This window comes from Leuciscus leuciscus (assembly GCF_965113295.1).
Source record: "Leuciscus leuciscus genome assembly, chromosome: 24".
NCBI classification, from domain to species: Eukaryota; Metazoa; Chordata; class Actinopteri; order Cypriniformes; family Leuciscidae; genus Leuciscus; species Leuciscus leuciscus.
Window position 1 is genome coordinate 6,221,848 of NC_138723.1, and position 23,966 is coordinate 6,245,813.

Sequence of the window (23,966 nt, forward strand, 5' to 3'; positions counted from 1 at the left end):
AACGCTTGATAGTTACTCTGCAAAGCTAGAATTAGTATTTGACATCCGATCAGAATCCATCCGACTTTGACAAGCTTTAGCATTTAAAGCGGCAGGAGACAAAACTGCAGTGCATGCTTATAATAAATAGTGAATTATCGTTCATTGGTTTGGGCACTAAGGGCCAGATTTACTAAACAGGGCAAATTAGCGTGAGAGCTCAATTCCAAAAAAGTGCAGATGGGAGTGTGAAGTTCTGCTCGTGATCTACTGACGACTGTCAAGTGAAAGAACACAGACACAACCGGATCATTTCCAATGACAAATGCAATCTACCAATTAAAGTCTGGTTTAAAACATGCTTTTTTGGGGGGTGGTTAAAAATGGTGCAAACACCAGTAAATTGACGAGCGCACACCTTAGTAAATCACCTTGCATGATTCATTTAAATACTCTCTGCCTATAAATTTTGCGTCTGAAAGGGAAACTCCTACAAATGCATATGCAATAAGGTCAGCCACAGCCTTTGTGTGAATGGGCCTTAAAGCAATAGTGGTTGGTAGATATTTATAGGGCACATTTATTGAAATACAGTTTGATTTACTTAAAGTAAAGTTTGAATGACACCAGAATGTGGAGTTTAGCCAATCATAAAAGAGATTTATTTATATAGAAGTTTTAAAATGGATGTTAAACCTCATTTGCAACTTGTTTACTTCAGTAATCTGTCTCATTTTCAAGTAAAGTCATGATTTTATCATTTTAAAAAGGATTAGATCGTGATGAAATGCATATTAAAAAAGTAAATAGGCTCAATTTTGATTTCATATTGACATTTAAGGCTAACTAGCAAAACTACAACTTGTTTTTGGTGCATATGCACCTTAAGTGGACTTCAGGGAAAAGCATAACATACTACAGAAGCGCTGGATATGGCCCATAAATAATAGTTAGATGCTGAATGATATTATACATCATATTATTCCACATTAGCTGCCGGTTTCAGCTGGGCTTGTTCTCGCTGTGGCTCAGAGTTGGGTTGAATTCACAGCGCACCTCTGCTGTCTGCCTCTTAATGCACACCAGGGAGGCTTTAATTAATGTCTTTGTGTGCACTTTGGACTGCCGAGGCCATTGATAATCTATCTCTCTCTCTCTCCACAGCAATGCATTATCTAAATGTGTTTTGCGCTGACAGGATGTCTGCTGTGCATAAGCACCTGTCCTGAATCAAGAAGCATTTAAGTAGTTGCAAAAAAAAAACAGATATACTGATTCCATTTGTCGGTGTGATATTGTAAACTGTGGTTTAATGCTTTCAGTGCATGTTTCTGTGAAAATTGTGGAGTTTCAATGAGGTAATGTTTGAAGATTTACACTATGGCTGTCAATGTTAACGCGTAGCGGTTCAATTAAAATCCTGACACTGTTTGTTCAAAGCATCAGCTCTCTATTGAAATAAGCACCTGTTCTTTTTAATGAAGTTGTTGATTGTTTGACTTTAATGACTCAATTTTCTCATCAGCCCTGAACAAGTACAAAGGCGCCGATCGATCGCATTAGTAATGTAATCGCCTCTGTATTGTGCTTGATATCTCTGCAGTCTGTAAGCCAGGCTTTTACCGATCAGCTCTTCAGACCAAAAGCTGCAGTAAATGTCCTCCCAGAAGTTTCACCAAGGTGGAGGCTTCCACCTCCTGTCAATGTGAGCAGGGATACTACAGGACCGAATCGGACCCCACCAATATGGCCTGCACAAGTAAGTGCCACCTCCGTTATGTGCACCATATTTTGTATAATGTCTGTAATTTAGTGCATCATCTTGCAGAGCCCCCTTCCGCCCCACGGAACGCCATCTCCAACGTGAACGAGACCAGCGTCTTCTTGGAGTGGACCGCCCCGGAAGAGACAGGCGGACGGAAAGATGTTCGATACAATATCCTGTGTAGTAAGATCAGCACAGATTCGGGCCACTACGAGCCGTGCGGGAGCCACGTGCGATTCCTCCCCCAGCGGACGGGTCTGAGGAACACCTCCGTCATGGTCGTGGATCTCCAGGCTCACACCAACTACACCTTTGAGGTGGAGGCTGTGAACGGGGTGTCGGAACTAACTGCCCCTTTGCGCCAGTATGTTTCGCTCAACGTCACCACCAACCAAGCCGGTGAGTGGATCCGTCCCTCTGGAATTGTTCCCATTACATGCTTAAGCCTAACATGACAGAGTTCATACTGTCTCCTAGGGCTTAAAACAGCATTTGCAATTCATTTAACTTGTGCAGTGTGACATATATCAGTCAGAGTAAAACAAAATTTGCAGCTGTAAATGATGTAGAGCAGGGATATATTTGATCCTTAAACGCAAAGTATGATCAGGACAGCCATCTAACGTTGACAAAGTGGACAAATTGGAACTGAGGGGTATATATAAGGGGAAATTAAACTAAGGTATTTAACTAGGTATACACATAGGGGCTGTTTACACAACACCGCTTTCAAGTAAAAACGTACAACTTTTTTTTTGCGTTTTGGCCGTTCGTTTACACGTCAACAACATTTTGGGTGCCTAAAAACGCAAACTTTTGAAAACGTTTTTTTTTAAGTGCAAGTTTTTGAAAACGGTCTCCGTGTAAACAACAAAAGCGCGAATCTCTGAAGACGATGATGTCATGCACATGCGTATTACGTGTTCAGTCGTAATAGTTCATACGTTCAGTATAGTGTTTCATCGCCATCTAATGGACTGGCAGCGTTTTTAGCCGCTTTCGCGGATCCGTGTGAATGGGGATTGAACGGAAATCTCAAAGGAAAAACTTCTCCGTTTTAAGCGTATCTGTAGGAAGGTGAGATGTTGTGGGAAGAAGGAGGCGGGAACCGGCAAACATTCAAAAACTTTAATAAACGTAAAATAAACAAATACAAAATGAAAGTAATGACAGCAGCCCCTGACGGGCGACTGCTGTCACAAATAACAAAACACAACTCAAAATCTCTCGATCTCCACAACTCAGATGGACACCAACCACGATCACATGACTCTTTTCAATGGCGCAATGTAGGATGAAGGCTCAACCCAGTGGAGTCATGCTGAAGTTCAATGTCTTTTGAGCCTTAGGGGTGAAGAGACAGTGACTTTTAAACATTTCTTCTGCATCCATTGCAAATTGTGCCGTTTTTTTACTTCCTTTTTGGCCTAAACTTTTCCATGTCAGTATTTCTACCTTGGGTTGTTTCGCCAAGTGTGTTGTGTAAATGCAGATATCGGATATGAGTTACTTTTAAAAGAAGACGACACCTGGTCGTCAAAAAAAAAAAAAAAAAAAACTGATAGTCAACAAATTGGAATTGGGCATCAAGACCTGCAGTGCAAATACGGCCTTAAATGTACTAAAGTCCTACTAAAGTGGATATAAAACCTTTTTTTTCCACTATAAAGAACCTTTTGTGCAATGGAAGGATTAGGGAAACTGTTAAAGGATCTTCATGGAACATGAATGTCAATAAAAAAAAAAAAATCTAAATTTTTAGGAATGTACAAATAAAAAAAATAAAAACAGTTGAGATATTAAACAATATAAATAAGTTTTCTTTTCTACAGGGTGATATTATTGGTTAATCTCATTTCTCCCACCCACATGACCTTGTTTATATTATTAAAAAAAGAAAATTATTTCAGAGATGGCGAAAGTTATTACATTTTAAAGAAAAATCATGAAAACAGACAATTTAATTTAGAATAATGTGCACAATAATACCTGAATTAAATAGAGTAAATTATAAAGGGAAATTTCATTACTTGTTGCCTTTAACGTGATAAAAAAAAAAGAAAAAAAAAAGAAATTGTTTACTGTAAACAGCAGGTATTTTTTACACTCTTTGACCAGTCAATTCACCACATTTATCATTTTCATGGTTGTCATGTTACCTCTTATTCACATATATAAAAAGGGGGCTGACAAGGGTAACTGGCACTAAAACCTTTTCAATTCAGTTGCCCCTCTCCTGACTGCCATTGACTTTTCATTAAGCTAATGATGACCCTAATGGACACTGAAGCGTAATCTGCTTTATCTGTAAGCGGGTCTGTAATTGCTGGGGATTGCCCAGAGACAGCGGGGTGGGGACTCCTGTGTGCCCCTAATGAGTGTGTGTGTGTGTGTGTGTATCGTGGAAGTGTTAGTGTTGATAAGGCACTTTTGAAATGAAGGATTTTTGCGTGAGCCGAGTGGAGGTTGCAGAGGAATGCTGAGCGCTTTGCCTCTGCGGTCGGGATAATCCGCTCGTTCGATGTGTCGAGTAGCGGTCATGTTTTATGTGAACTGGATGGCTGGAGGCTAAGCGAGAGGTTTGGCTGGAGTTCTGAGACCAGATGTGCTCACAAAGGTGCTTTACTGTCTGAACGTGAATCGCTATAGAAATATTGAGGGGGAATTCAGGCTTCAACTGTGTCGACTGACTGAAAATCACTTTGCCATTATCTTGCTTTTGTCTTCCCTCGTTTGAAGCACAGCTCTATTTGAAGATCTTTTGTAGGCCAGCATTCAAAGCAAACACATTCTGGGATATTCCTACTGTACATGTATGTCTTAAAGTGCCCCTATTATGCTTTTTCTGATATTACCTTTCATGTAGTGTGTAATACGGCTGTTTGTTAATGTAAAAGGTCTGCAAAGTTTCAAAGTACAGATAAGTGGAGTTAATGTCTCTCAAAAGAAAGAACTGATTCTGAACTGCCTGAAATTGAGTCGAACCTTACTTCTTACGTAGGTTTGTAACTAATTTGCATAATGATAGCCTATGGTCTTCATTGGTTGCCCACAAACAAACACTGTAGTTGTAGCTGAGGCCTGTAAGAGTTGGTTTCTTGTTGTCAACATGTCGAGAAGATACTGTTTTCTGTGCTGTTAATGCAAATCCACTTTGCTTCCAAAAGATGAGGACCCGTGCTAGAATTGATAGAGTAAAAGTGACGCCAAAGCTACTGTTTGTATCACTGTGTATCAAGTGATGAGGAAGATCCAGAGCTGCTGTAAGCAGAAGACCAATCAGAGCAGAGTAGACCAATCACAACAGACTGAGTCATCTGACCAATCAGAGTAGAGGAGACCAATCACAACAGACTGAGTCATCTGACCAATCAGAGTAGAGTAGACCAATCACAACAGACTGAGTCATCTGACCAATCAGAGTAGAGGAGACCAATCACAACAGACTGAGTCATCTGACCAATCAGAGTAGAGGAGACCAATCACAACAGACTTGGCCATCTGACTAATCCTTTAAAATAGCATAACCTGGGGCATTAAAAAAAAAAAAAAAAAAAAAAATATATATATATATATATATATATATATTGGATAAAATACTAACAACTTTGAAGATGGAGATAATTTTGGTTAGTTTTATTTTTCATAATCTCATAATATCAGTGTTGTCATTGTTTACTAAAACTAAAATTATTAAAATAATTTACTTGGATTACACTTTATTGTAAGGTGTCATTGTTACAGTGTAATTATATATTTAAGTACTGAGTAATTATAATGAACTAAATGTACTTACTATAGGGTTAAGGTAGGATTTGGTTTTAGTTGAGGGTTAGTTGCATGTAATTATGCATAATTTACTGTTATTACTACGGTAAGCACATGTAACAAGGACACTGTAAAATAAAGTGTTACCTTTACTTCATTTGAAATTAAGCTAAAATAAATTAAAATATTATATGAAAATCTCAAACTTAAAAGAAATTGAAAGAAAGTTGAATATTTACTAACTGAAATATGTTTAGGTTCAAATATTACATGTATAAAACCAACACAGGAATACATCAAAGCAAATTTTTTTATTGACTTTTTTTCAAACTGAAAACTGAAAAAAAAGCTAAATCAAAATAAATAATATAATAATTTATAAATATACTAAATTAACAAGAATGAGATTATCTAAAACTGGCAGTTTTTATGTAATTATCTAGGTGTCTGTTTTTTTAATATATTTTTATGTAAATATTTCTAATCAAAAGGTTTCAAGCAAAACAAGTTTTCTTAATAATAAATTTTTAATTGTCAGTTTTCCCCAAGTCCTCAATTGTACTGTTTGTCTTACACCATAATAATATAGTAATAACAAAGTTATTATAATCAAAGCAATGCTAAACCGATAGTGACCTATAAATCAATACATGAATGCGGAGGTGAACCTCAGGCGTACAGACCCGCAGCACAGCAACACAACAACAGGTGCAGGAGTTGCAGGCGTAAAACAGTTATTTCCACTTTGCGTAATCCATTATCCTAAACTCTCAGGCCTTTTTTTGCCACCTTTACATACAAACACCGCATTGTAATTTAGGGAGAAATATTTAACATAATATTTGTGCCTATTTCCGTGCCGATGCATCTCTGTCACAAAAGCACAGCAGATGCGGTTACAGAAACAGTCTTAGGGTGCTAATTTATTTCACCAGGGCTGTGAGGGTACAGTATTTCCCCCTGAAGAGACGACTTCAACATCTGCTCAGCTCATTAAGTTACTCTCAAATCAACAGAGGAATTATGCTCTTTAAAACACTATTAATTATGACAAGCAAAATGATAATTTCTGCAGCACAAGGCGAGCTGCCACGCATAGTCAACAAGGCTTGTGTGTGGAACGTTAGCTCGCTAACACGGATCTTTACAAAGACGCAGATGATATAAATTCTGTTTTTACTTCTGAAGTGGGGAGATTTTTAGAACTGGAAGCAGATTGTACAGGTTGATCAAATGCTCGCTAATTTCCAGCATTTTCGAGTGAGCGGGATTTCAAAACAAACTGAATAGTTTGCAGGTGCCAGCAATTAGCGCTTTAGCATTGGCATGCCTCTCAAGTGCTTTCCCTGATAAATGTCGACAGACGCATGAGTGGAGACATTTGTGGAGCTCTGTTTTTTTTTGCCGAATTATTTTGTGAGCCTTGACTGTTTTCTCATTGACTGCTGAGTACATGAAGTATCATTCTGAAAAGAGTTGTGACACTAAGTATTCTCAAAGCCTCTCAGCAAAGCTCTTCTGGCAAGCGGCTGTGAGCACTTGTGCTTTACTAAACTCGACACATCCGTTTGAGTCTCTGCAGATGGTGACCCGGTCACTAGTAGGGAGCAACTAACTAAAAGTAGCAACACATCTAACTTTCAATAGTTTGATAGCCATCTTTAAAATAGTGTAGCTTTCCATTAACATGCTAATTTCAACTAGTAGCGTCACATGATGTTGTGCATACGGCTTTACAGTCAAGCCAGCTAATAATCAGCATCTCATGTACAATGTTAGAAATTCATGTGCATGCTAATTAATTGGTTTGTTTGGCCAGATCATGTAAAAAGAAAAAGAAAAAAAAGTTTCATCATTTTGGTATAGTTAGCTATGTTTTGTTTTTAGCCTGTAGCTACACTTCTAACTACATTGTCAAAAGATTAGTTTAACTATAGTTTGACTACTTTAAATTATTAGTAGCTTGTATCTTCAAACTTCAGTTTCAAAGTAGCTTCGCCAGCTCTGAAGTAATTTAAAGCTATGATTTAACTTTATCTGATAAAAAAAAAATAGTTCTTAATGAGAGAGTGCAAAAAATCCCTCATCCAAACCCTGTATTTACCGAATACACTATTCGCCTATGTGTGTCTCATGTCATATCCATACACAGTGTAAAGTAGGCTATAGCATGACACTGAAATTGTTTTGTCACAAAAAAAAAATGGAAAAATGGAACCTTGTTTCCGCCATGGACTAAACAAAAAAAAAAAAAAAAATTGGGACTTTTTATCTCACAATTCTGACTCCCCCCTTGCAATTATGAGTTTAAACTCAAAACTGTGAGATATAAACTTGTATTTGTGAGAAATAAAGTCAGAATTGTGAGACACAGGGCCAGATTTACAGCGTGCTCCAATGCAAACCCCCTTTTGGCGTTGAAAAACTACTGTCGGGATTTACTAAAGACACACAATGAAAAGTGGGATATTTTGGGGATATTTAATTTAATTTTATCAATCAATAAATTCCTCTTGAAACAAACTTTGTTGTATTATTTAAATTTAATACTGTGAAGCTGCTTTGATACAATCTGTATTGTGAAAAGCGCTATACAAATAAACTTGACTTGACTTGACTTGACAATGAAAAGTGAGCGCTGATCATACGTGGATAGGGTTATTTTTGCGGCTGAACTTATTGCATATGCATTTGTTGGAGTTTCACTTTCAGACGCAAAATGTGTGGGAAGAGAGTATTTAAATGAATCATGCAAGGTGATTTACTAGGTTCACTAGTCAATTCACTGGTGTTTATACTATTATTTAACACACCAAAAAAAGCCACACACCAATTTAACAAAAAAATAAAAATAAAAATACACCACGTTTTAAACCAGACTTAGATTGCATTTGTCTTTGGAAATGATCCGGTTGCGTCTGTGTTCTTTCATTTGACAGTCGTCAGTAGATCACGAGCAGAACTTCACACTCCCATCGGCACATTTTGGAATTGAGTTCTCACGCTAATTTGCCCCATTTAGTAAATCTGGCCCAAAAACATGCAATTGCGAGAAAAAACAACAACAGATTTTTGATTTTTGAGACAAAAAGTCAGGATTCTCACCAAGAAAAAAAATATTTATTTGATATTTTGTCCCTCAAACTACATTCATCTGCACAGAGCAGCAGAGCCGAAACACGACCAAAACAATGTTCTTCCGCAAGAAACACACTGTACATTTTTTGAGCCAAAAGTTAACTAGTCACTTATTTATCCTGACTTTATGACCTTAATCATCATCAAATGTTAAGGACAAATTAGTGCTGGACTGTATCTGATAAAAATGAAATAGCACAAATAGGCTAAGTGATAGTTTAAATTTAGTTATGTGTATGTTAATGATTACCAAACAACATTGCATATTGAAACAGAGTAGCAGATGTGTGGCCACAGGTGTCTATATATCTTTTTTCCATTACAGCTTTGAAAGTGGCTCTTCCAGTCTGATTTTCATGTATTACTTTTGAGTCTTTTTGAGTTTTAACTGAAGTGTTGCATAATGTGTAACTATAATTTAAAAGACTGGGTAAAATAAGACATTCTATAATAATCAGAAATGTTTCTTGATCATCAAATCATCATATTATAATGATTTCTGAAGGATCATGTGACACTGAAGACTGGAGTAATGATGCTGAAAATTCAGCTTTTTATCACAGGAATAAATTACATTTTACACTATATTCACATAGGAAACAGCTATTTTAAATTGTCATAATATTTTGTAATTGTTGATCAAATACATGCAGCATTTGTGAATAATTCTTTCAAAAATATTAAATAAAAAAAAATGACCGACCCCAAACTTGTGAACATGCATAATAAAAAAAAAATAAAAAAAAATAAGATTTAATTTAAGATATATTGTTTGAAAATATATAAAACATACTTTTTTACTTTTATTTTAGACTGTATTGCTTCTCAAGCACATGTTTGCATCTAATTTGTTTTTCAAGTTGATGTTTCTTTTAATGGAAATCGAGACGATGTGTTTTTCGTTGTCCTAGAATCTGTGCGCTTCTTTCTAGCCAGATGCTATATATAAGGGCAGATATGTTTGGCAAATACAAGATTGTATTTGGTAGCTAATAGTTCTCAGGCCAGGCCTCTGGCTGCATGGCACAGGAGTCTGTTGGCAGGAGTTATATCTCAGGCCTGGATTTGGCCGACGGGCCGCTCGGCTCTGCCAGGGGTTCTTCATCTTGCTTCTCGGCGGGGCTCCCCAAACAACACTTGTTTACAAAGACACGGCCTGTCGAGATGGTGGTGTTGGCATCGATCCGGGGCCGGAGCGGAGGAGATGACCTTTCTTACCCGGATGAAAACCACAGCCCGGCATGCTAACTTCAATCAAATTACATGCAGATATTTGCTTGGAAGATCTCGCCTACGCAAAACCCAATATTGCCTGGAGTGGCTGTGGATCCGCCAGGAAGTGATGCTGTCGGGTTCTTGTTTGACAACTGCGATTAAGCTAAAGCGGCTCGTCTGTGTGAAGCAAAAGACTAAAATAGTTCTCTACACGAGTTTGGTGTGGAAGTAGTGACATTTCCTGCTGTTTCGTGTTTGCGATTCCACGACTGGCACTGATATCGAGCAGCTTCCGAGTTTAAGGATTCTCACACTAGATGAAGGCAACACTTCCCATTTGGAGGCATTAATCCGAGTGCTATCATCACACTTCCTCTGACACGTTTTCCCGGAGAAGGCTGGCGTTCCATCTGTTAATGAACTGAGAGCGGGACCTTTGCACTGGGAGTTGTCAATGGTGACATGATCTGTTGAGGACTTTATTACTTTTGCGTGCAACTCAATGTTTGGCAAGTGTTCTGAATCTTTGGCCTTTTGGTCATTTTCAAGCTGTGAAATAAACAGTGTCTGGATTTCTCACATTTATTAGATGGTCCACAATTTACTAAGCAAAGCATGTTAGATGAAATCTATCACTGAACTAAAAATAGGGCTGTGAAACTTCACACGGAGGAAAGCTGTACTGCTTTTGTGTTGGCGTCATATAAAGTGCCTACTATGCCAAATCTGCACATTTGTTTTGCATTCCTGTGTTGATTCTGGGGCAATATCTGTGGAATTAGATTAAATGGGTTTTACACTCATAGGCAAATGAAAGTAGGATCAAATTATTCCAACATACTCTATATGTTGAAAAGCTATAATTGATTTCATGGGACATTTCATGTAATTTTACAGTAAAATACTGCTAAATGAAAAGTTTTTGGAAGTGAAGATCAAGTGATCTTTTGCTGTAAGTTGCAGTGAAACTCAGTGTTTTATGGTGGCAAGTGTGTAAGAAACTATTTCAGTTAATAAAATATACAGTTTCTTCGGAAGATTTGGATCAAACCATTATTTTCATATGGATTATTTTTATGAGGTACATTTGTAAGAAAATGTTGGTTGGACTTTTAATGGATGGACCAAAATTCTCAGAAAATATTTATAATTTTTATATTTTCAGTATGCATTCTAATTGTTAGTCACGGACGACATCTCGAAAACGCCACGCTGATATTGATCCTCGTTTTAGTTCTCCTTTTGTCCCAAAGTCTGCTTCCCATGGTCCATAATGTTTAAACGCAACGAAAACAGCGTGCCGCTAAACATTACGCAGTTGTCCACGTCTGTCGCCATGGTTACTATGGCAGTACAAGCGGAAACCAGGGATAACGCGGATATTACGTAATTGACAGGCGACAAGGGACAGGCACTATATAAAATTGTGAATTTCTCTGAATTTACAAATTCTTGAAAACATTTAGGATAATGTAAATATATAATTGAAAGAAATATATAACACTGTGCAAGTGTGCATGATATTTTGATTCAAAATTGTTACATATTGTACCTTTGAGTTATTTGTATTTCAATTTTAGTTTTAGTTCTTAAAAATTAATATTCAAGCCATTGACTAATGTGTGTATATGTATCAACCACAGTTGATTTTTACCCGCATTTAGCGGGTTTGCAGGTGCTAATTTCAATTAATTGTGTGTGTGTGTGTGTGTGTGTGTGTGTTTATATTCTCACTCTCTGTCATACTTCATGACTATTTTGATGGATCCCCTGCTGATGTTTTTGTTCCGTGCCATCACCAATATAGATCAAAATTCCCTGTGCTGACCTTAAGGATTATTGAGAATCAATAACTCAAAGGGCCGCGTCTCCCGCTTGACTGAAAGTCAAACATTTAACAGGCTGCCAGAGCGTTTAAGTGGCCCATCTACCCTCTACAATACCTCTCTTTCCCTGCAGGCCTGCAGATCAGGTTGCCATAGTATACCATTTCAGGCTTTTAAGATAGGAATGATTACAGTTTTGTCTGGGCAAAAAGGATACAGTTACTCTTTGTTTGGGAAAAAAGAGGATGGGGGGAAACACTTTTCTTTGCTTTCCTATGGTGGGTTTCTATTGAGCTATTGGATCAGCGCTTGAAGGATCGGCCAAAGAACTTAAACGCGTTTTATCTCTAGGACACAGTCCGACACTTCTGTTGAGGAACATAAAGCCGGGTTTGATTTCACCGTTCCACATATAGACAGATAGGGGCTTTTTTTTTCTCATATAAGACACTTCACACACAGTAGAGAAAGAAGGAGAGAGGGGACTTGGAAAATGAACAACTGAATTTAAAGTTTTAGTTTACTTTTACAGTATGATCTTTTCTTATAGTTCCTATAGTGCAACAACAGAGAAATGAACTAGTAACAGTTTCAAGTCTTGCTTAAAATTATATAGTATACAGTGGCCCCCAAATATGACTTACTTAGGACACTTTAGGCACAGAATAAGACTATCCCAAGTATGTATAATACATAATTCATCATTATGTTGTTCCAAACTCTTTAGACTTTCATTCATATTATTTTTAATATTCTCTCACCATTTTTTTCCCCATCCATTGAAGTCTACAGAACCAACATTCTCAAGCTTCAAAAAGTACATAAAGACCTAAAAAAAAATATAATACATATGAATAAAAAGCATTTTCTGAAGAAACGTAATTGAAATGTTGTCACAGAACAGTGAGAGAGGACTCAAGCGCAGAATGAGTTTGAGACTCACAGCATCTCTGAAACGCCTCTCGGGCAGCGAGTGCAGCTCTATCTCTTTGAACGGGGAAACATCAAATTTTACAAAACTGTTTGCCAAGCTTACGGTACAATTTCATATTTAAAATCACCAATGGAATCTGACAACAACTGTCTCATAAATTTAGTTTCTAAACAATTGAATCATGACATAAAAATATATATATTGTTTTAGACTGGATCAAGCTAATGCACATGCGCAGTGGAAGCACGCGTCGGACTGACTCCGGAGTAGTAGTAATTCTATAAATAGTAATAAGTAAGAGTAACAATTCACTTAACATAAGATTTGACATAAAACTCTAATGTGCATAACTGATATATAATTTATATATAAATTATATATAAATTTATATACTCTTGTTTTAATGTTCTTTTCAATCTGTTGTTTCTGTTTCCTCAGTTCCCTAGGTTATTAAGTAGTCACTTGTTTGTTACTATGGTTACTTATTTAGTCCACCTGTGTCTTGTTTAGTTCTAGGAAATGTTTCTATATAGAACGTAAAGAGTTCTATCAGGCATTTCATATGCAAAACTTATTAGGGGTTCCCATCATGGGATCATTTTATGGATTTAGTTTTAATTAAGGCGAGACACGGCAGGCAAAAACTTTTTTTTTTTTTTTTTTTTTTTTTTTTTTTTTTTTTTACTGGTCAATTTTGAGATTTTGGGATATTTGTCTTCAATAACACGTCTTCTTTCAGACTTGTGGTGAAAAAAAGTCTGAAATACACATTTAGGTCTTTATTTTTCTACACTTTGTCTGTTTGCGTCTGTAGATTTCTCATAAATTCAACAAAAGTTGGCGTTCTTAATCCTCCCGCTGCTCCGCGATCTCTGTCTGCTCCCTGTCATCACACACACCGTTAGAAAGCTCTCTCTCTCCTGTACAATCCTGTTGGATCCAAATATGCTCATTTCCTTTTTAGCAGCAACCAATCGTGAAAGTAAAAGGGCTGAATGTGCAATCTCATTGGCTGATGATAAATCTATAAATCCCGTTTTCTCAAAATGACTTTTCTCTCATTCTCCAAGTCTGAAATCTCCACTTCAGTAGCACCGATATACACCAAACCTTCCAGTCTTGTACCCAGTTATATTATGAAGACATTTACAGAGGGATTTGTAAATATATTATTCCTAGCCTGATTTATATAACATTTTATTCCAAAAAACATGGCGAAAAAAAATATTTTTTTTAAGGCTATTGACAGTATATTCTGATTTACAGGATAACAAAAGTAGATATCCATTAGGGCTGTACTCAACCAAAGAAAATCTTGGTCGACTGAAGTCCTGAAGTTTTCGACTAAAAATCGACTAAAATCGACTAAAAATGACGTTAGAAAAAAAACGTTAAATTAATTAGCTGCGCACTGTGCGCAGTACTTGGTAGCCTTGTTGTCCGCCTAAATGAATTATAAATAAACATTAAAAAAACTAGTAGGCTATTTGCAGTATTAAATCGTTTTTGACGTAATTATTTTGCACTGAAATGAGTCACTCGAGTCTGTCGGCTCTGACAGCGCTGCATCACGTGCACCTGCGCAATATCATAGCTTATGATTTCCGAAAATAGTACTATGTTGTCAACTAGTGATATCATGACAAGAACTTTTGAGGAATATGTAACATAATTTAGACAATTGTTTCTGTCATATGTATTATAATAACTGACCGACTCTATAATTTCAGCCGCTCTGTGCAGCTCGCACAGAGTGAGGCTGAACCTATTTTTTACAGTCTATGGGCTGAACATAGGAGCTCAGCTTCGCGGCTGAGACACGAATAGACTATTAACTTAAAGCTTTTACTCTTAAACACAAAAGGCACATCCACTTTAATAAAAAAAAATTATATTTATTAAATAAACCAGATCAAGTAATATTCAGCAAACCTTCTAGTAGCCTACTTTCTTCAATCTGTCCGTCTTCTCCGGTGAGTTGGGCTAATCCAAAAGAAGTGAAAACAAGGGGGGTGTTCTGAAGACAGACTGTTACCTGTGAAACAGGGGTGCTCTGAAAACACCCCCATTAGCAATTAGTGCTTTCCACCTGATGAAATGAACGCGGCAAAACTGATGAAATGAACGCGGCAAAACTAATGAAATGAACGCGGCAAAAAATCGACCAATCAGAATTTTGGTCGAGCCAGAACGTATCGACCAAATAATCGACTAATCGACTGGAAGAATACAGCCCTAATATCCATAAATCCCTCTGTAATATGTGAACACAATGAAAAAAATATTTTTTAACGTGGCTTTATCCAATTCTCAGATTTCGTTTTTTAAAAATAATTGAGTGCATATTTAATTAGACATTGCCTAATTTGCATATTTAAACATTAAATTACAGAAAACTTGTAATACATTTTTTTTTCTCATCTTAATGTAGGTAATCAACTGGGAAAGTTTCATGGTGATATCTGCTAGTTAAGATTTGTACCCTATTCACCTGTAATGTCTCGCCTTAATGTTTTGATAACTAAACTAAACTAACTTTTAAACTAAATAGTTAGTAAACAACATACTTTATCTCTAGAAAAATGTAACATCTATTATACATGTAAGTATCATGCAATCATTTAAGATGTTTCTCTTTATATAGAACTTTTCTGGCATAAAGGGTTCTTTAAAGGGATACTTTACCGTTTTTTCATATTAAACTATGTTATTCCCTTAACTAAGACGAGTTGATACATACCTCTCTCGTCTCAGTGCGTGCACTAAATCCCTCTGTCTTGCGGCGAAACTTTGTTAGCCCAGTTCATTTAATATGGGCCAAGCAGAGAAGCTACCAAACATCTCCACGTTTTCCCTATTTAAATACAGTTACTCGCGAAGTGTAACTCGACCTAGGACGGTGACACAAAACAAAACGTTGCGCTTTTCTAAGCGTGTAAAATGGATAACTATTTTGTATGGCGGAATACCATAGCAAGTGCTTGTAAGCACTTCGACTTGGCGCAGTAATATCTTCACTAGAGGGAGCGGGGGCCGGTGAGAGGATTTTTCACGAGTGAAGATATTACTGCGCCAAGTCGAAGTGCTTACAAGTTTCAACTCGTCTTAGTTAAGGGAATAACATAGTTTAATATGAAAAAACGGTAAAGTATCCCTTTAAAATGGTGTCGAGAACCCATATAGACCCCACTGAACTTGTTTCTAAGATAAATATATATATATATATATATATATATATATATATATATATATATATAGCCCTGTGGTTCTCTTTAGTTTGTCAATTATTAGCTAACTAAAGAGAACTGTTGGTTATCATCTTCTTGTTCTGTGTAATAAAGCATTGCTGAACTTCGATTCCTCGACTCCACTCTTCCCCATCCTGCACCATGAAAACATATAGCCATTTCATACCATGCATTATAGTGATTTTAAGATACAAAAAATGAATCATAAAATCTGTTTAATAGTTAATTTAGAAATTTCAACCCAACATTTAAAAGCCACTCTTGCCACTTACAGTTTGAACTCCATTTGAACTGTAAAACTATAATGTAACACTGAATATTTAACAGAGTTATTGTGAGTAGTATCAGACAAACTGTTTTATAGACAAATGATATAAACTATGAAACAGTTTAATTCATGTTCAGAGTGATGGAAGGAGGTAAATCAGGACAGATTTCCCCATGCATTATTTTGTCCGCAATAATTAGGTTAGACTAAAATGAAAGTACGTCATTGCCTGAATCCACTTTCAAAGCGATTTCTCAAAGCAATCATCTAGTTAAGAAGAAAGACATTCTCTCTGATAGTCTCTATCACTGAAGTTTAGAATATTTCACACTTCTGAATTGCTTTTTGCTCTGAACAGTATGAATCACATTAAAGTAATTAGCACAATGTGATCTCTTCATTTAATTAGAATTGCTAAGGGGATGGACTTATCAAAAATAACTCTCAAACATATAGACTTAGAAACTTTCAGATGACAATTACAGCACATTGCATCAGGACTTCACTGCATCACGCAAGAAAATACATTTTCTGCCTGATTTGATGAAAAATGTTGAAGTGAGATGTAACTTTGTTCCCAGCTCCGTCTCCTATAACCGTGGTGAAGAAAGGCAAGACAGCGAAGAATAGCATCTCAGTGTCCTGGCAAGAACCCGACCGACCCAACGGCATCATTCTGGAGTACGAGATCAAGTATTTTGAGAAGGTAAATATTGCATGGTGTAAAGATCACATTTTATCTTAAAACAAAGAAACAATATTATATTACCGGTATATAAAAAAAAAAAAAAAAAAAAATATCTTATGGCATTTTCTAAACTTTTATTTTATTTATTTTTTATAAAACCTGATGATCATGATTTATAGCTTGGTTTGAGAATGTTTTAAAGTACATCAGTGGCCCAGAAATATGACCTTGAGTTTGTATGGTCAAATAACACTGTTTATTGACCTAGAAAAAGTGAAGACAATTCCTTCTTCATTTTGTTTTGTTCAGTTTATCTTCTAACTAGGGCTGTCAGCAATTCATTTTTTATTTATTTAATTTATTACATGATGTGCTGATTAATTAATCAAATTAAACGCAAATTAATCGCACATATATTTTGGCTGAAAAATTACCCCACAAAAGATCATCTAAAGTCATTATTGTGTTAGATTTTTAAAAAAGCACTGAATAGACATAGAAAAAGTTGCTGTATAAAAAAAATATATATATAAAAAACATCTACAGAATTTATTCCACATAACATTTGGAATGACTATACATTTTATGACTACAATATGGCTTTTTTTTTTGGGGGGGGGGGGGGGGGGGGGGGGGGGGTCTGAAGTTGCATTTAGGTATTTTTTACACAGACTTTAAGCTCAGAGGTAGCATGAATATGAATGAAAAAATAAATTATGTGTTGCTTGGAGATGCACAACAGTTCTGCTGTAGCTTTTTAAAAAACGATTTTTATTGGTGAAATTAAGCAAAAACAGGCAAGGTCTAAAATGAAACAATATTAGCTTATTGTGTATTAAACTGTTGTATGAAGTCATTATCACTGCATATATTCGGGATATTTCTCAAGTGATATTATCATATAATTTCAGATAAATATAATACAAAAAAAACAAACATATGGTGCCATTTTTTTTGCCCTGCATTATGTTCATAAATTGCATGCAATGAAAGATGACAGATCTGCGCTTGGGTGTGCGCTAAAAGCATTCATTTTAACACTTTGTTTTTCCATAATTAATTTTAGCAAATGAATGTGTTAAATCAACAGTGTGTTAGATAGATAGACAGATAGATAGATAGATAGATAGATAGATAGATAGATAGATAGATAGATAGATAGATAGATAGATAGATAGATAGATAGATAGATAGATAGATAGATAGATAGATAGATAGATAGATAGATAGATAGATAGATAGATAGATAGATAGATAGATAGATAGATAGATTGATTGATTGATTGATTGATTGATAGATATACACATCAAATAATCTATCATTTTGGGGGCTTTTCTCTAGTTTTAGTCGACTAAATATCATAAAATAGTAAATTTAGTCGACTAAAATCTAATGGGTTTAGTTAAATTGTATTGCATCAATTAAACATTTCTCAAAAATTTCAAAGCTCATAATAAACTCCTGGAAAAAAAACATCTATTAACATGTAAATATGAATGATATTAAGGTTTGAACGTGCAATACCGACACAGATTTAACTGCTGTGACATACTGTATAACATGTCTTTATTTATCTTAATGATATATGCATTCTTCATTCAAGCAGACATATTTAGTTGTATAAATTAAATATAGATTAACCCTTATTAAAGCTATTAAAGTTATTCAGTCAAGAACAGTGAGTGATTTTCTCTTTCTCGTTTGTTGTTTGATTAACATTAATGACGGACAGATCAGGTTTATTAGGCTGCTGTCACTTTAAAGCCAGTTGCACGGACCCAATATACTGATACACCTCCGATATTCTCCCAATTGTTTGCGTTCAAACATAACCAACTGGGTTTACGTGAATACTCACACATTTTGACGTAATTGTGTGTGTATTTGTCCGTTCAAGCTTGAAAAGACGCTGAATAGAGCTCAATTCAGTACTGTCTGAGTGCACAGGAAACTGATTTTTTTTTTTCGGATTTATCCATGTGTCTGCTCTCGTTCTCCCAGACTTTTACATTTTTGAATGTTTAATGAGACATGAAGCAAGTGTATGCCAACTTATGTCCCGCCGCGTAGATCAGCACATTACAATTCAAATGTGCGGATCTACCACAAACGCAGGACATCAGTTATAACAGGCTCTCTTCCCACATCATCCCTCTCTAACATTTCCGTCTAGCTTTTATTCGTTGACGAAAATTGAAATAGATTTTCGTCATAGTTTTTGTCACTCAAAATTGTTTTTTATTTAGTTATCGTCTCATTTTTGTGTGAAAATTATGGCGAAAATGAGCTGTGAGAAGAAGGACCAGTATATCAGCCATACGCCTGTACAACAACATGAGGTTGAGTGAACGATGACAGAATTATTCCTCTAATGAAGTGACGTTACCAGCGGTTGTTGTTGAGCGTCTCACCAGACCTCCCCGCTGGCGACAACCCTCACAAAGCCTGAAACTAAATCCCCTCTCCGATCGCCATCTCTGATTGCTCCTCACCTTGCAGCATTTTCCGGCTGCTTTGTTGGGCCATTTAAAGACAGAAAACGTCTGAAAACGAGCCTTAGCTCCTCATGACCTCAGTGTTTTGGACCGTTCTGTGAAACCCTGATACGATGCACTTAGAAAAAGAAAAAGCTATGACGCCCCACACCCGGTCATATGAAAGCTAATGGACGGAGCACTTAACACAGGGCTTTAAAACAAAGCCAGTGAAGACCATGAAAGCGATCCTCTCTACTGGCCCTAACACACACACTTTGCCATTCTCTCATGGGATGCAAGGCCTTTATCCCACTCTGACCGTTTTTGTCTTCTCTTGTCTTCTGGTGGCTCTATAGGATCAGGAAACAAGCTACACTATCATAAAGTCGAAGGAGACGGATGTTTTGGTGGACGGCCTTAAACCTTCCTCAGCATACATTTTTCAAATCAGAGCACGCACCTCTGCAGGATACGGAGGCTTTAGCCGGCGCTTCGAGTTTGAAACAAGCCCTTACTGTAAGTGATTCAGGATCTGAATTGATAAGCCACATTCAAAGTCATTGTAAAATAACAATATATGCACTGTAAAAAGGAATTAGTTGAGAAAACTTAAAAGTTCAAGCCAACTTTATGCATTATATAATTATACCACTAATTTGTTTTGTCAATTTGAATTTGTTCGTTCACTAAATGCGAATATAGCATTTAGATAATAGCAGTAGATAGCAATTACATATTTTTCCAGTTTACAGCCTCTTTAGAGTCATGCATGCTAAGAAATATTGAATTATCTAGTTCTATCATGAAACTCTAGATGGCGCAGGCTGGTAGGTATAACTATTTTGGTAGCGATCATGTCATTATCTACATGGCACAGCTGATTGGTTGTTGCATCTGCGGCCAATGAGCTGCGTCATAACATTCAAACAAATACTGGTAGTGTTGCTGTTAGTTTGCACCATGCTTTCAGAAGCCCTCCCCCTTCCCCAGCTCCACCTGTATAGATCTGCTACGGGGTTATTCATGTATGTTACATATGCAGCAGAAGCAGAAGGTCTTGCATTCTCACAGCAATGTCTGTGAATGTATTGGCAGTAGCAAGTCTCTGTACTTGATCTGTAGCAGCAGCAGCGTAGCAGATCTGTTCCCTCAAGACCAAATACATTAACATTGCAATATCCATTACCATACCAATAGCTATGATATAATCATATCAAAAGACATAACTTTTGGCCACTTCCATATAATCATGTTCCTAATTGAAATCTGTTGTTACCTCAATGTATTTATTGGCTAAATAAATAATTTTGCATTTATGAACAAATTCAAATTTTTAAAACAATTTAGTGAAATTAGTGACAGGCCCCTATATCAAAACTTTTGCGTTCCCCCAAGAAACTTTGCATTCGCTCGCAAATAACTCAAAAGGTTGAAAAGGGAAACGTTTCTCAGGGAACGCAAAACATTTGCAAGAGAATGAAAAAGCATTGGCATTGACATGTCATTTTTTTCTCCCATCTCATATTTTGTTTCCCCTTCACCATGTTCCTTTAGGAGCTCTGTATATACAGTATGCTCTTAACATCACAACACAACAAATAACTACTGTGTCAAAACAACAACAAAAGTGAGCAAACAGTAAAACAATAACCTTATAACAGTAACCACATACTTTATTCATGCTGCAATGCATGCTGGGAACTCACAAACTCAAAAGATCCCATAAACTGGAAAATGTTTTTTTTTTTTTTGCAAATCTTTGACATAATAGTGTTGTGCAATTATTGATGTTAGCAACAATTACCTATACATTTAATAAAAAAAAATAAAAAAAACAAGCTATGATGTTTTCTGACGGGCTCTCGACCTGCCCTGGTGTCTCTTCTCTCTGCCCCTGCAGTAGCGGCCTCGACTGACCAGGGTCAGGTGCCCATCATCGCTGTAGCTGTTACTGTGGGCATCATCCTCATCGCATTGGTCACAGGTTTCCTGATGAGTGGCAGGTAAGAACCCACCATAACAAAACATCGATTTCCGGACGGGAATGTTGTTCCAGGATCAACAAAATATGTTGACCTAGGAACGTCTTATTCTGCAAAATCACAGTTACCTTTATTTGAAGGATAGCACAATCCAAAGCAAAACGTTTGACAATTTATGTTTGCTTTAAATTTTTGGATATGGTTTGTTTTAAATGATAACAAGTAGGCTTCAAAAACTAACTGATAATAAAAATAATCAACCGTGATCATTGATTAATCAAGTAACAGTAATCCTGGGTATTCATAAGCTTGTATTTCGCACTATACATTCCTAAACCCTGGGAAAATGATCTTATTTGCATATTTGCTGTGTCAGTCATTGATTGGAAGAATGCAGCATGTGACCTGTTTACATTAATGCTCTAGCATTAAATGTGCATTTTGTTGGACATTAAATGTATATTTAAAATAAGATATATAATTTTTGGAGGGCAACATTGGGCAGGATGTCGTTTTTTTTTTTGTTTTTTTTGGTTCAAAATAAAATACTACAAATGAAATATGAAAATAAATAAATAAATAAAATTAATTTTCTTGATTAATCGATAAATTGTATCCCTAATCAACAACCTAGTCGAGGACAGTGACTGAGAATGTGGCGCTTGGTCTCACTTGTTAAAATATCACTTCATAATGGGATTTTCACTTATTTGAACATATAAATTGATTTAGCCGTCATGTATCAAGCTAATCAAAGAGCTCACAGAGGGAATTATCTACATCTCTGATCAGTCGTAGTTCTATAGTGGGAAAAATACTGCATGAAGTATGTGCCTCCCGCTTCTTAATGTAAACAGCGGTGGGAGATTTGTTTTCACGATCACAAAACACAATGGCAGAGAATGACGAGGAGCCAACAACAATATCCTGTTCCATACACGCTGTCCTATTCTGCATTTCAGGCACAACATTTTAAAATGAGTCCGTAATGCATGCTATTGTCCTCCCTGGCTAGAGGAAACAAACTGAGACACGTTCTGTCTATAATAAGCAGCGCACAATTTTCCAGAATTACACTGGAAGTGCATTAGGTGTAGATATGAATGTGTGCTCATCTTTTATTTGCTCTTATGAGATGTTATGTTTATTCAAAATAAAAATTAAATATTGAGTTAAGTTTTTTAAGTGCACTACAAGTGCACATTTTGTCAACCAGTATCAAGAGTCTCACAACCCCTTCCTCCTCCAGTACGTAATTTAAGCTGCAACATTTGAGTGCACACTGAAAAAAATGATTAGTTGAATTTAATTAAAAAAAATGATCGTAAGTTAAATTTAAATTTAAAAAGTAAAAGTATATATCTTTTTTTTTTTTAACTAAAATTAAGTTCAACTTAATGCATTTGTTTAAATGTAGCTAAAATCAATTGTGTGCAACCACTTATGATATTTTTTTTATTAAATTCAACGAATCATTTTTTTTTCAGTGCATGAAGACTCCAACATTCCACACACAAAAAAATTAAATAAAAATTATGGTAAATCAATTACATTGAAGCACAATTTTTATTTTTGGAATTTTTACTGGTCATACTATTTATAATATGGAATGCCATAGAACAGTTCAGACAGTCATGCACTTTAAGTCTGTCCTCGCACTTTACCCTTGAGCCGAGCTGCAACCTTTAATTCGATGGTGTCAAGACCTCACTGAGATTGACGACAGGCACGAGAGGAAGACCTCAGAATCAGACATCAGCCGGTGGAATTTCTTACAAGCCTCAAGATTGCCACTTGAAGGGAAGTTGGAATTGTTTAAGCAAGGGTTAGGGTGTCTCTCAAGGGTGTAACGGTTTCAAGCAATTACTCTTAAAGTGTGTATCAGTGTATCATGTGGGCCACAGCCTTGACACTTGCATCACCTTTCATGTCACAGATGGTTTTGAAGCACGCTCTCCTGCAGGAAGCAATCAGGGTTGTTAATAGCCTTCTTGGCCTTACTAGGTCAAGACTTATTCATGAATGAGCTGCAAGGGCACCATCAGAAGGCAATTACAGCAGGCTGTCTGGAGAACAAGCTCTTACCGGACAGGGCTGTTAGTATAGCTGTCAGAGAACTGCAGTGATTTGAAGGTGATGGTGCAAAAATTCGGGGTTGAGTCGAGGACAGTGGCTGAGAATGGGGCGCTTGGCCTCGCTTGTTAAATTATCACTTCATAGTGGGATTTTTTTCACATACAGATAAATATAAATACATATATACTATTCAGAAGGGTAGTCTTTCTTACAGTCAGGATTTTGGTTTTGTAACTTAATGGGCCTTATTTTACCGATCTAAGCGCACTTTGTCCGAATCCACTTTTGCTAGTTTAACGACGGGAAAAATGGTCGGTGCTCCCGGCGCATGGTCTAAAAGTGTTGTCCCTATTCTCTTAATGAGTAATGGGTGTGTTTTGGGCATAACATGTAATAAACCAATCAGAGTCTCATCTCCCATTCCCTTTAAAAGCAAGCAGACCATCTACGGGACAAAGTGTACACGCGTTGTGGACCCGCCTATAGGCACTTATTACTAACTCACTCTTTAAAAAAAAAAAAAAAAAAAAAAATCGCGCCATTGACTTTAGACTTTTAGAGTTCCAATCAAATCCAGCAGAAGAAAGTCGAGCGAGGAACG

At 36.5% G+C, this 23,966-nt stretch overlaps 1 protein-coding gene across 1 annotated transcript in view; it reads left to right on the forward strand.

Annotated features, from left to right (window-relative positions):
• The window catches only part of epha5 (EPH receptor A5), a 65,079-nt gene that overhangs the window by 19,857 nt on the left and 21,256 nt on the right, over positions 1–23,966 (forward strand). The window contains exons 2-6 of the mRNA XM_082157654.1: positions 1,583–1,738; positions 1,808–2,143; positions 16,723–16,847; positions 19,664–19,823; positions 21,208–21,310. Coding sequence (XP_082013780.1) covers positions 1,583–1,738; positions 1,808–2,143; positions 16,723–16,847; positions 19,664–19,823; positions 21,208–21,310 — 880 coding nt within the window. The remainder of the gene's footprint in view (positions 1–1,582; positions 1,739–1,807; positions 2,144–16,722; positions 16,848–19,663; positions 19,824–21,207; positions 21,311–23,966) is intronic.